Source organism: Mugil cephalus, chromosome 14 (assembly GCF_022458985.1).
Source record: "Mugil cephalus isolate CIBA_MC_2020 chromosome 14, CIBA_Mcephalus_1.1, whole genome shotgun sequence".
Classification (NCBI taxonomy): domain Eukaryota; kingdom Metazoa; phylum Chordata; class Actinopteri; order Mugiliformes; family Mugilidae; genus Mugil; species Mugil cephalus.
In genome coordinates, this window is record NC_061783.1 from 25,421,722 (window position 1) to 25,434,898 (window position 13,177).

Genomic DNA, 13,177 nt, shown 5'->3' on the forward strand with positions numbered 1-13,177 from the left:
GGTGTCTCACATGAGACGTCACAATAAACTGTAAACAGTGTAAACAATGAGTCTGTGTGTACTTTAGTATGTGTGTATTAGCATGTGTTTGTTAGTGTGTGTGTATAAGGAACCTGATGAGTTGCTGCGAAACAAGAGAACACATTATTATTATTATTATTATTGTTGTTGTTGTTTGATTATTCCTGGTTTATTCATCTCTAACAGCAGTTCTTTAATAGACAGCATGTCCGTTTCTATCTTTAGGTCTTCAGGTCTATCTTTAACGCCCCCCTCCCCCCCCTCCCCTCACCGGAGGATCAGCTGATCTCTGTCAGACGTCACGCCGTCACGCCGTGGCCCCGCCCCCTCCCTCTCATGGAGGATTTATTTATTTCTCCTCCGCCTCCATTAGACCACGACGAACCACCACCACCAGACCACCACCAGCACCAGCATCAGCACCAGCATCAGCACCAGCATCAGCGGGCTGAGCTGCAGCTGTGAGGCCGCAGGATGAGAGCCGCGGCCGGGCCGGAGAGAAGAGAGGAGCCGCTGAACCCCGGAGGAGGCGACATGACCGCGAAGGAGTAGACAGGCAAGAGGCCAGGGAGATGAAAGAGGGATGATAGAGGGATGATAGAGGGATGTCAGGATGTTGCGGGATGTGATAAACAGGTGGATGTTATTTCTATTATTAATATTATTATTATTCTCACGCTGTCCTGGATCCTCTCATCCTAAATGGACGCTTTAGTCAGATGGAGGTTTGTCTCTTCTCTCTCCTCTGTCTCTACCGGCCTTAGACAGATGGGTCCTTCCATATTTCTGGTTCTGGTTCTGGTTCTGGTCCAGGTTTCTGGCTCTGCAGGTCTCAGACCAGATGTTGTACCGAGTCCTGAGACAGTTAGTTTTGTCATTGATGCCGTAGAAATAGAATGAATCTGAACTGAATGTTCTGATGGTGCAGATGTAGTTGATCATCCTCACTGATTGATTGGTATCATCCCTCCTCCTCCTCCTCCTCCTCCTCCTCCAGTGGACCTCAGTCAGGATGTCTGGGCTGGCCGGACCTGGACCTGCACCCCCCGCCGGGACCGGACCTGCAGCCCCACCTGGGACCGGACCGGAGCTGCCGGACCTGAGTCACCTGACGGAGGAGGAGCGGAGCATCATCCTGTCAGTGATGGAGAGACAGAAGAAGGAGGAGGCGAAGGAGCAGAGCATGCTGAAGTAAGCAGAGGAGTGACAGGGCTCATGTATTTATTCATTTATTTTGTGAGGACAGAACAAATGAATGAACACTTGTTTCAAATACGCATCAAACTCATTAACGTTCGTATGAACATGAAGCAAACAGGAGACGTGTCGACTGTAGAGGAGAAAAGGCTTCACACAGGCTCACGTTTGAGCTGAGTGAATCACAACCTCCTTCAACAGCAGTCGGGAGATTATTTCAGATCCAGAGGTGGGAAGTAAAGAAGTACAAATACATCATTACTTTACCCGAGTATTTCTTTTTCTTACTTATTTTTACTTTTCCTCCCTTCGTTTGTTCACAAATATCTGGACTTTCTACTCCTTCCACTGGAAAAACACACTAGTTATTGTTTAACCTCCACAGATGAAATGATCGGACACAAATAGAGAGAAGAAGAAGTTGTAGTTTTAGTAGTAGTTGTAGTTTTAGTAGTAGGGGGCCAGTTAAAGGTGGAAAGCTGTGGAGTCAGGGAGAGTCCAGACCTTCAGTCCATCCGTGGCCTGATTTCAGAGAACTGATTCTAGAATGATTCATCGAGTCTGAACCTAAATCCACGGATTTCTGACTTGGAGGAGCTGTTAAAATGATCCAGATGCAGTGAATTATTATTATTATTATCATTATTATTTTGTGTTTTATGTTGTAGTAGTGATGCTGGTTATTGGATGATGGAGCGATATGAGACATTATGATGTCACATTCTCAGGTTGTTTCACTTTTGTCCTCCGGGGTCAAGAGGGGCTTCTGGGTAATGTAGTTACCCAGAATGCTTTGCTGGAGCTGCACTGCATGTTTTATTAGGCTTGACTCTTATTTTGACATGAAACCAGGAAATGAATCCAGGTCAGTAGTCGTTGTCATGGCGACTGTGACCAGCCAAAAGGGGTGGAGTTTGAGCCAGAGACATGTTGTATTAATTAGTGGGCGGTGCTTCCATCTGTGTTGATTGATGCGTTCATCCAATCAGAGTTCATGTTGAGGACCTGCTGTGACATCAAGTGGGGGCGTGGCCAGACGGACTTCCTGACTGATGCCTTGCTCACATGTGTGTGTGTGCTTTTAACTGCTCTCTGTCTTTTATTTGTCTCTTCAGTTTGTTTGTCCAAAATAACATCTGCTTTCTGATGTTCTTGGTTCCATGTTTGAAGAACCTCCCCATCAACTTGTAGAACATCCTCGCTGACCCCTAGAACTCTCCTAGCTACCTCCATAAGATTGTCACTGATTTCTAGAACCTTATAACTGACCTCTAGAACCTCGTCACTGGCCTGCAGAACCCTTCTGGTCACCTCTAGAACATCCTTCTACTGACTTCTACAACCTCCTCACCGACCTCTAGAACCTCTAAAACTTCTACAACTTCACCACTGACCCCTAGAACATTATCACTGGCCTCTCAAACCTCTAAAACATCTGCACTGACTTCTAGAACCTTAAAGCTGACCCCTAGAACCTCCTCACTGTTTCTATGTCCGTGTTTGAGTTCGTTTTTATTTTATTTTGTTTTATTTCACATTTGTGTCTGCAGGGATCAGGAGGAAGTGAAACCTCCCTCAACCTCGTAAGTACCTCAGTCAGAACTACTTCCTGACCTGGCCACGCCCCTTTCCCCCCGTTGACCTACTTCCTGTTTTCCAAACACCTCCCACTCCCGGTGAATCTGCTTCCTGTCAGCTGACTGTCTGTGTTACCTGGACAGGTGGAATCCGTTCTCAGGGTTCAGTCATTTGGTCAATAACGTTGCTGCCAACGTGTCCGAAGTTCTTCAAGTTAAAAGTCCGACTAACGACGAGTTTCAGACGTGAGTAAAAGAACAGAAGCTGAACTGAACTGAAAGTCTGTTTGTAGTAGTTCAGACGAATGTTTGAGGGTCGTGATCTGGATCAGAACCCAGAGCTCAGAACCCAGAGCTCAGACACCGTCAGTGTATGTGTTTGGTTGTAGTCTCATTGAACGCGCCCTGAATCCTCCGCAACCCCATGATAACAACACAGGAGAACGTCTGAGGAACGTCACTGTGATGGTTTCATTGATCTTGTTGTATTTGTTCGACCACCAGATAATTTTTAACCACGAGTCTCCAGCGTCCTTCCCAGGGAACCTCAGACCTCATCGGTATCCTAAAGTCTCCATACGCTGAGGAAATAACGCTAACCCTCTGCCCCCGCCTCACAGGAAGTTACATCAGCAGTTTGAGATGTATAAAGACCAGGTGAAGAAGATGGGGGAGGAGCCTCCGGTGGCTCCGGCGCCGAGGGCGGAGTCTCCGACCTGCGGCATCTGTCGTAAAACAAAATTTGCCGACGGTTGTGGCCGAGCCTGCTGCTACTGTCAGAGTCGCTTCTGTGCCCGCTGTGGGGGGCGTGTCCCTCTGAGAGCCAATAAGGTGAGAGCGTCCTCACTGTAACTAGACTGACCCCTAGAGGACAAGTTGGGACTAATATAATATCCACTCTGTAGATGTAATTCAGAGACGTGGGGCCACATCTTCAGCTCATGTCATTTATATTTCTACATGCACATAAAAAGTAGCATGAAAAGGACCAGTGAAAATAACACAACACAAAGTAAAAATAAAAATAAATAAATACACTTCATCAGCTGTGTCTGCCGTGTAGCTGCATGTTGTTGTCTGTTGTTCTGTTTCTGTTGTTGTGTTGTGGTTTGTTGTTGTGTTGTGGTTTGTTGTTGGATGTCGTTGTTGTGTTGTGGTTTGTTGTTGGATGTCGTTGTTGTGTTGTGGTTTGTTGTTGGATGTCGTTGTTGTGTTGTGGTTTGTTGTTGTGTTGTTGTTTGTTGTTGTGTTGTGGTTTGTTGTTGTGTTGTGGTTTGTTGTGCACTAAGAGAAACACAAGCTGGCAAAGCTGCAAGTATGTGTCCGCTCCTGCTCCACTGTTGTGTGTGTTGCCGTGTCCTGACACCAGGGGGAGCCACCTGTCCTGTGTAGACTGGTCTCATTAACCATCTGCCAATCAGGCGTCAGGGTTGTGTTGCTGATTGTGAGTGTACCTGTTGTAGGTGATGTGGGTCTGTAACGTGTGCAGACAGCAGCAGGACATCCTGGTTAGATCGGGGGAGTTTTACTCCAACACGTGGGCCCCTCACCCCCCGACACCAGGACCCACGGGACCCACGGGACCCACGGGACCCACGGGGCCCACGGGACCCACGGGACCCCTGAGTAATGGAGCCATGGAGTGGTGAGTAGTGGTGAACTGATCTTTGTCTGAATGAGGCTTAATGAGGTTCCTCAGGTTGTTGTTAATTGGAGTGAACTCACAACACACACACACACATTTACAAACACACACAAACATAGTAATCAGATTAACAGATTAATAATCCTCTAGTTCACAACGGATTATTGCTTCTAAATACAGAACGCTAACACACAGGCTAATACACACACAGGCTAATACACACAGGCTAATACACACACAGGCTAAAACACACAGGCTAATACACACACAGGCTAAAACACACAGGCTAATACACACACAGGCTAATATACACACAGGCTAATACACACACAGGCTAATACACACACAGGCTAATACACACAGGCTAATACACACACAGGCTAATACACACAGGCTAATACACACACAGGCTAAAACACACAGGCTAATATACACACACAGGCTAATACACACACAGGCTAAAACACACAGGCTAATATACACACACAGGCTAATACACACAGGCTAATACACACACAGGCTAATACACACAGGCTAATACACACACAGGCTAATACACACACAGGCTAATACACACAGGCTAATACACACACAGGCTAATACACACAGGCTAATACACACACAGGCTAATACACACAGGCTAATACACACACAGGCTAAAACACACAGGCTAATATACACACACAGGCTAATATTCACACACAGGCTAATATACACACAGGCTAAAACACACAGGCTAATATACACACAGGCTAATACACACACACAGGCTAATACACACAGGCTAATACACACACACAGGCTAATATACACACAGGCTAATATTCACACACAGGCTAATACACACAGGCTAATATACACACAGGCTAATACACACAGGCTAATACACACACACAGGCTAATATTCACACACAGGCTAACACACACACATGCTAATACACACAGGCTAATATTCACACACAGGCTAATACACACACATGCTAATACACACAGGCTAATACACACACAGGCTGCAGTTATTTCCTGTGTGGGCGGAGCCACATAGAGGGGCAGAGTCTTGCGTGGGCGGGGCTTCCTGCCGTCTATCATAAACCTGCTGAGTGTGTTGATGTGTGGACATGAAGCTTGAGACGAAGAACAAAAGAACAGCTGAAAGGAAAACAGTAAGAGACTCATTATGATACGATAACAACGATAAAATAAGATAGAATAGATCATATGGAATAAGATAGAATAGATCATGTGGAATAAGATAGGAAAGATAATAAGATAGAAAAGATAATATGGAATAGGATAGAATAGATTATATGGAATAAGATAGAAAAGATAATAAGATAGAAAAGATAATGTGGAATAGGATAGAATAGATTATATGGAATAAGATAGAAAAGATAATGTGGAATAGGATAGAATAGATCATGTGGAATAAGATCACATAGAACTTAATCACACGCTGTGTCTGTGTGACCGTTGTCTCTGATTGGCTGTGCTGTGTGATTGACAGGAGGCAGCCCCCCCCAGGGTCGTCCTACGATGGTGGCGAGGGCAGGATGCCTCGCTCGCCCTCTGACCTGGATCGCTACGCTCGCCACGCACCGTACGGCTGCCATGGCAACAGGGAGGAAGAGCATCAGGAACGGAGGCGACCAATCAGAGACGGACGAGGCCGCTGGCACTCGCAGGTTGGTGACGTCCTGGTTTTATCAGACCTGAACAGATCTGAAACCACAAACCCGTACTGTAGCCTGACTGGTGGTGCTGGTCTTCCTCTCCCGGGTCAGGACCACCCCCTGGACCAGGTCCAGGACGAGCGCGAGCTGCGCCGCCGCCAGGAGGAGGAGTTTCAGGCTCGTTACCGTAGCGACCCCAACCTGGCTCGTTACCCGGTGAAGCCGCAGCCGAGCGAGGAGGCCATGCGGATGTTAGCTCAGGTCGGCAGGGTCCGTCACCAGCGGCGCCATAGCGACGTCTCCCTGGCAACCGCCGACCTCCTGACGCCGAGGCACGCAGGTACGATACGACCGCACGTCCACCGACCAAACACATGGACTGGCCTCAAATAAACACCCAGAACTAAAACCAGGACTAGAAACAGCTTCTGGCCTCAAGACGTCAAGTCCCTCAGACCTTCATCAACCAGAATTATATTTATTCTCCGTTCCATCCACACGTTTACTCCAACATAGATAATATTTACTCTACTACTTAGTTCTTTACTGTTTTAAATGCTGCCACTGGCTCAGAGGTTATTACTGTTGTGTTATTGGCCCTGAACCAAAGAGCAGACAAACTGTTTTCTGTTGTTTTTCACCATTAGTTTGGTTTCTATCACAGTTTTCTCAAAATAAAATGGATATTTGTGAAATTTGGATGAAGTTCCAGTTGCTCTTTGCTTCCATTGAAAAGTGAATGAGATGTAACTCTGGTAAAGTCTGGTGATATCCCATAATTCTCTTAAACTCTCATCACTTTCAGGACAATGAGGTACTGATTGAGATATTTAGATTAAGAAAAATCTTTTATTCTCAAGTCTTTACAGGCGCTCAGTGAAATACTGGACCCGGACTGGTTCTGGTCCTTAAACTAATGTAAACATGTGTTTGTCACATTAGAACATCAGAGCTGATTCAGACACTTGTCAAACACTAGGACACGTGTTCTTCTTCATGGTTCCTGATAAACCGGTCCAGAACCTCCCTCTGACCCGCTGTCTTCCTCTCAGCGCTCCGTCAGAATCGTCCTCAGGGGCTGGTCGTGTCTGGAGGTCAGAGGTCGCTGTCTGTGGACCGAGCAGCCAATCACAGCAGCCCCACGTCTCCACGCCGAAGCCCGTTGCCGCAGCAACACCTGGACCCGAGCTCCGCCCTCAAGATGAAGTCGGCCAGTGAGAGCGCGGCGCAGAGGGGGCGGAGGATGGGCAGGATGCACGTGATTGGTAGCTTCAGCAGCTCGGAGGAGGAGCTAGCGACCACGCCGGACTATACCAGCTGTGACGAGCCTGACCGTGAGTGGGGGGGGGGCTGCATGTTTGACACCTGTGGGCTACGTGCTAAGCGCTAGTCACATGTAGCCTGAGAGTCAGAACTGAGGGATGAGGTCGAAGGTCATCACATGATGGGTTCAGTTAGGCTGATATCAGGCAAACCTGTGACCCTCTCCCTATTTAAATATCAGCCCCCACACAGGGACTCGAACCCTGGACCCTCAGATTAAGAGTCTGACGCTGTGTGACACAGTCAGTACTCAGTAGCAATGTGATGTGGGTGATAGTCGTGAGCTGGATAAATCTGGACCGACGTATCGATGAAGACGTTCTCCTGTTGGGGAACCCTGAGACCATGTGAGGAGAACATGGAGCAGAGTCTGTGTTGGAACTCTCCGCCTCTAATTAGCTCAGTGTGATAATCTGCTTACGCTTGAATCTGCCTTCACCTCCAACCAGCTTCACCTGCACTTTCTCTGCAGGACACCAGAGGGTTCCACAGGGAACACCACAGGGTTCCACAGAGAACACCACAGGGTTCCACAGGGAACACTGAGAACCAGCAGTGTTATTATTATCAAGCAATAAAAAACAAACATACAAAACACAGACAGAGACACAGGAACAGACAGGTGGACATAAACCGGGGGTCAGACTCGCTCCAGACCAGGGGCCACGTTCAGACCAGTTTCACCTCAAGGGACCGGACCAGAAACACAACAACAATAAACTACAAGTAACAACACAACAATAATAAACTACAAGTGACAACAACTCAGACTTTAACAGTAGTTTCAGTTCAAAGAAGAACAAGGAGATTAGAGAACGTTTAGATTTAATAAAATATCATTTAACAATAATCAGAGTGATCTGGACTCAGGTCTGACTGATGGTTGGTCCTGGTTCTATCTGGTCCTGGTTCTGTCTTGTCCTGGTTCTATCTGGTCCTGGTTCTGTCTGGTCCTGGTTCTATCTGGTCCTGATTCTATCTAGTCCTGGTTCTGTCTGGTCCTGGTTCTGTCTGGTCCTGGTTTTGTTTGGTCCTGGTTGTGTTTGGTCCTGGTTCTGTCTGGTCCTGGTCTCAGTGTTGTGTCTCTGAATAAACCAGTGGATAAATTAAAGATGTTTCACTGATAAACTTCAGTCTTTATGTCATTTTGTCTTAACCTGGAACGTAGAAGAGTTCTCGGAGTGTTTTAGTCTTTTTATTGGGTTCTACTCTTGGATCCTTTGGTGGGGGGTGTGACTCAGTTCTGTGTCTCTGCTGTTCCACTGGGTTCTGTAAGAACCAGAAGTCCTCAGAGTCCTCCTCTGCTGCTGTGGGGTTCCTGTTGTGTTGCTCATGGTTCCGTTACCACTTATATTGTGTCCTCCTGGTTCTGCAGATGTTCTCCTCCTGGTTCTGCAGATGTTCTCCTCCTCTGCTGTTCTGGTGACATTGCAGTTGTTGAATGTGTTGTGGTAAAGCCTCTCAGCAGGAAGTCAGGTGTCATGTTGATGAGTTAATCTGCTCCGCCCCGTGTCATTGGGCCAGACGTCACCTGGTCAGAGATTAGGAGCTCTGATTGGCTCAGAGGAGTCCAGGCTCCTCCCCTCAGGTCTGGAGTAGACTGAGCAGCTCAGAGTCTCTCTTGGTGCTGACGTGAAGACATCAGGTCAGGACGAGAACCACGAGAATGTTCCACAAACCAGAGAGGTCGAGGGCTACAGACACCCAGAGAAACCCGGAGGATCATGGAGAACCCCTGATAATTTGATCCAGATAAGGTACCGGTCCTGGTCCCAGCTCCCCCGGTACAGAATCAGTCGTTCAATTGGATTAAAAGAGGAGAGTGTGGATTATCAGGAGTCAGTGCAAAGACACTAAAATAGAACCAGAGCCTGCAGGAGGCAACGGGACTGTGGACAAACCACCCGACAACATGTCCACCCCCCAGCACAGGACTGGTCTACAGGAGTACTGGGTCCCCGGCTCATCTGGATTTTGGTGACTTCCTGGTCTGATGCGGTGGAGTCTGACTCTGTCAGGCTAATTCTGTTGATGCTAACATCAACAATGATAACAAGCTAGTTAGAGTCAGGTATGAACTGGTCTGCAGCCTGTAGTCAGAGACACACAGCACCTCCTCTTCATCGTCCTCCTTCATGGCGTCCTGACCTGTGAGTACAGCAGAGCCCCCCCCCCCCCTCACCTGAGGCGTGAAGACGGGATGAGACGGATCCATGTGACTTGTCCATCTCAATGCTTTCAAATGCTTTCAATGACGTTTACATGACTCTTCTGGTTTCTAGGAGACATGGACAGCCAATGGTGTGATCAGGGTTCCTGGCATGGCAAGCCTGCCCCCATGTCTATGGTGAGTCCACCCCCCATCAATTATACTAGTAGCCCCGCCCCCACGTGTCTCTGCTCCTCAATATTATATAAAGCATCAAACGTCTTTAATGTGACAGCAGCATCTTTATGAACCAATCAGAGCTCTGGACACAAGGTGTGTTTGAGTTGCATGATGCAATGTGTCGTTTTCTTCTGGTTTCATTCATAAAAGTCATTATAGGATTCAACCAATTAAAAAAATTAAAAAAAATAATAAATCAGGTGAACCCAACAACTTTGATTCCTCCAGAACGAAACCACTTTGAAAACAACCACAGAGTCTTGGAGACCAAGACCATGAATGAGCTCCGACATGTTCATGAACAGCTTTCAGTTTATTTGGTCCTAAATGTGATGGAGTGATAAGATAATGATGAAAATGACCATTACTTGGGAAGGTGACGAGATGAATGAACCTGCTCCACCCACTCATCCCCGTGTTCTCAGATGCTTCCAGTCTGGAGTTATGTTCTTGTTCAGCTGTGCCTCTCATATGAGGGATTTCTAAATCTGTGCTGGTTATAATAGAATAAGTTCATCCAATCAACATTTTTGTTAATTGTTGACCACCAGAACAGGAATGAGTCAAACCCAGCTATCAGTTGATTACATGTCTTGTAATGGGATGAGTAAACACCCCATCACAGAGTAGTTCCTGGTGTCCGTGGTAATATTGATGGTACAGGAGCATCATCCAAGGGTCATTTTGTTCGTGCCAATTCCTGATCATAGACAACAGGTGTAATCAGGTGTAATTAGGTGTAATTAGGTGTAAATAGCTGGTAGGGTCAGTGGTGGGATGAGTCCTGGACTGGAGGAAACAACAGAGACTGATTGACATTCTTGACAAAAGAGTTTCCACGTCTCCTTCAGCTGATTGGTCTGAACGCTGTTTGTTGTTGTTGCTAAGTAACAGTCATGTGTTTACCACTGTGTCGACAGCCGGTCACATGGCAACCGTCTAAAGATGGAGAGCGCCTGATTGGTCGAATTCTGCTGAACAAGAGGATGAAGGACGGGACGGTTCCCGCGGATACGGGGGCGTTGCTGGGACTGAAGGTGACAACTCCTTCCTCTTCCTCCTGCTCTTCCTCCTCTTCCTCTTCTTCTTCATGGTTCATCTGTTTTCAGGTTGTTGGTGGGAAGATGACAGAGTCTGGTCGTCTCTGTGCGTTCATCACCAAGGTGAAGAGAGGAAGTCTGGCTGACACTGTAGGCCACCTGAGACCAGGTAAATGCACCTGAGACCAGGTAAACACACCTGAGACCAGGTAAACACACCTGAGACCAGGTAAATGCACCTGAGGCCAGGTAAACGCACCTGAGACCAGGTAAACGCACCTGAGACCAGGTAAATCTACCTGAGGCCAGGTAAACACACCTGAGACCAGGTAAATCTACCTGAGACCAGGTAAACACACCTGAGACCAGGTAAACACACCTGAGACCAGGTAAATGCACCTGAGGCCAGGTAAACACACCTGAGACCAGGTAAATGCACCTGAGGCCAGGTAAACGCACCTGAGACCAGGTAAATGCACCTGAGACCAGGTAAATGCACCTGAGGCCAGGTAAACACACCTGAGACCAGGTAAACACACCTGAGACCAGGTAAACGCACCTGAGACCAGGTAAATGCACCTGAGGCCAGGTAAACACACCTGAGACCAGGTAAATGCACCTGAGGCCAGGTAAACACACCTGAGACCAGGTAAATGCACCTGAGGCCAGGTAAACGCACCTGAGACCAGGTAAACGCACCTGAGACCAGGTAAATCCACCTGAGGCCAGGTAAACACACCTGAGACCAGGTAAATGCACCTGAGGCCAGGTAAACGCACCTGAGGCCAGGTAAACGCACCTGAGACCAGGTAAACGCACCTGAGACCAGGTAAATCTACCTGAGGCCAGGTAAACACACCTGAGACCAGGTAAATGCACCTGAGCCAGGTAAACACACCTGAGACCAGGTAAATGCACCTGAGACCAGGTAAACGCACCTGAGACCAGGTAAACGCACCTGAGACCAGGTAAACGCACCTGAGACCAGGTAAACGCACCTGAGACCAGGTAAACGCACCTGGGACCAGGTAAACGCACCTGGGACCAGGTAAACACGCTGACTGAAGCAGATGTAGTCATGCTGGAGGGATCACATGGACTGGGAGGTTTTCATTGACCTGTTCTTCTCTGTTCCAGGTGATCAGGTTCTTGAGTGGAACGGTCGGGTTCTTCAAGGAGCCACGTTCAATGAGGTCTACAACATCATCCTGGAGTCCAAACCGGAGCCACAGGTGGAGCTGGTGGTGTGCCGACCCATCGGGTGGGTGATGGATGGATGAACCCCCGGCTGCTATGGTTCTATGGGGACGTTATTAACTGATTGTTCTTGTCGTTCTCAGGGATGCGTCCAGAGCCGCAGACGTCCAGCTGGACTCCAGTGAGCTACACAAACTAATAACATGTGCAGGCTGGTAGATTGTCGTGTTGTTGGTGCAGACCAATCTATTGGAAATAACTAAGCATCTGAAATCTGAACATAACCAGGAGAAAGGCATCATGGGAGGTTATCTGAGACAAGGCCACTTATGTCAGGAAAACAACCGGATGAAATTAAGAAAAGATGGAAAGACATAAGAAGAACAAAGGAAAAATGGCTCCTGATCAAACCTCAGCAAATAAAGCAGGTGGCTCCAAAGTGGCTTCAATAGGACAGAGGATCTGTCTCAGTTATTTTTGTTTCTGTCGTTCCAGACATGTGGAGCAGAATACATTGGTTCTCTCTACGTTGCCTTTCGTTGAGCCTCCTCCTCCAACACAATAATAACCAAACATTTATGACACTGATGAACCAGTTACAACTTAAAACAAACAATAATACGACTTAAAGCCTTTCAAACTAAAGAAAGACTCAAAAATCACTTTCATCTTTGGTGAATCACACGATCTGCACCAAATGATCTACCTGCATCTTCTCCACACAGTATCATCTATATCCATCAAGTATCATCTCTATATCCATCAAGTATCATCTCTATATCCACTAAGTATCATCTCTGTATCCATTAAGTATCATCTCTATATCCATTAAGTATCATCTCTATATCCATTAAGTATCATCTCTATATCCATCAAGCTAAATGTGCTCAGACTCATTAGCTTCTCATCAGTTTGCGCTTGTAATGACATTTGCATAGTTTTTCTAAACCTTTAGTGAATCAGGCTCTAAATCTTAAATCCTGCCAAAATACCGAGTTCTCTCTGAACCTCTCCCTCCTGTGTTCAGGTTCCAGTTCCTTCGACTCTCAGAAGGTCGGCCCGTCCATCTCTGTCACGTCTCCCATGAGCCCCAGTGTTCTGTCCGGACAGGTCTCTGT

The 13,177-nt window shown here is 47.2% G+C and overlaps 1 protein-coding gene across 1 annotated transcript in view; it reads left to right on the forward strand.

Moving 5' to 3' along the window:
* The first annotated feature begins 347 nt into the window (after nt 1–347).
* The window catches only part of LOC125020362 (regulating synaptic membrane exocytosis protein 2-like), a 15,428-nt gene continuing 2,598 nt past the window's right edge, over nt 348–13,177 (forward strand). Inside the window, exons 1-15 of the mRNA XM_047605684.1 lie at nt 348–577; nt 1,019–1,212; nt 2,769–2,801; nt 2,940–3,041; nt 3,416–3,626; nt 4,259–4,440; nt 5,945–6,122; nt 6,222–6,450; nt 7,163–7,444; nt 9,716–9,780; nt 10,743–10,859; nt 10,932–11,031; nt 12,000–12,123; nt 12,203–12,240; nt 13,087–13,175. Coding sequence (XP_047461640.1) covers nt 1,034–1,212; nt 2,769–2,801; nt 2,940–3,041; nt 3,416–3,626; nt 4,259–4,440; nt 5,945–6,122; nt 6,222–6,450; nt 7,163–7,444; nt 9,716–9,780; nt 10,743–10,859; nt 10,932–11,031; nt 12,000–12,123; nt 12,203–12,240; nt 13,087–13,175 — 1,929 coding nt within the window. The 5' untranslated portion in view covers nt 348–577; nt 1,019–1,033. The remainder of the gene's footprint in view (nt 578–1,018; nt 1,213–2,768; nt 2,802–2,939; nt 3,042–3,415; nt 3,627–4,258; nt 4,441–5,944; nt 6,123–6,221; nt 6,451–7,162; nt 7,445–9,715; nt 9,781–10,742; nt 10,860–10,931; nt 11,032–11,999; nt 12,124–12,202; nt 12,241–13,086; nt 13,176–13,177) is intronic.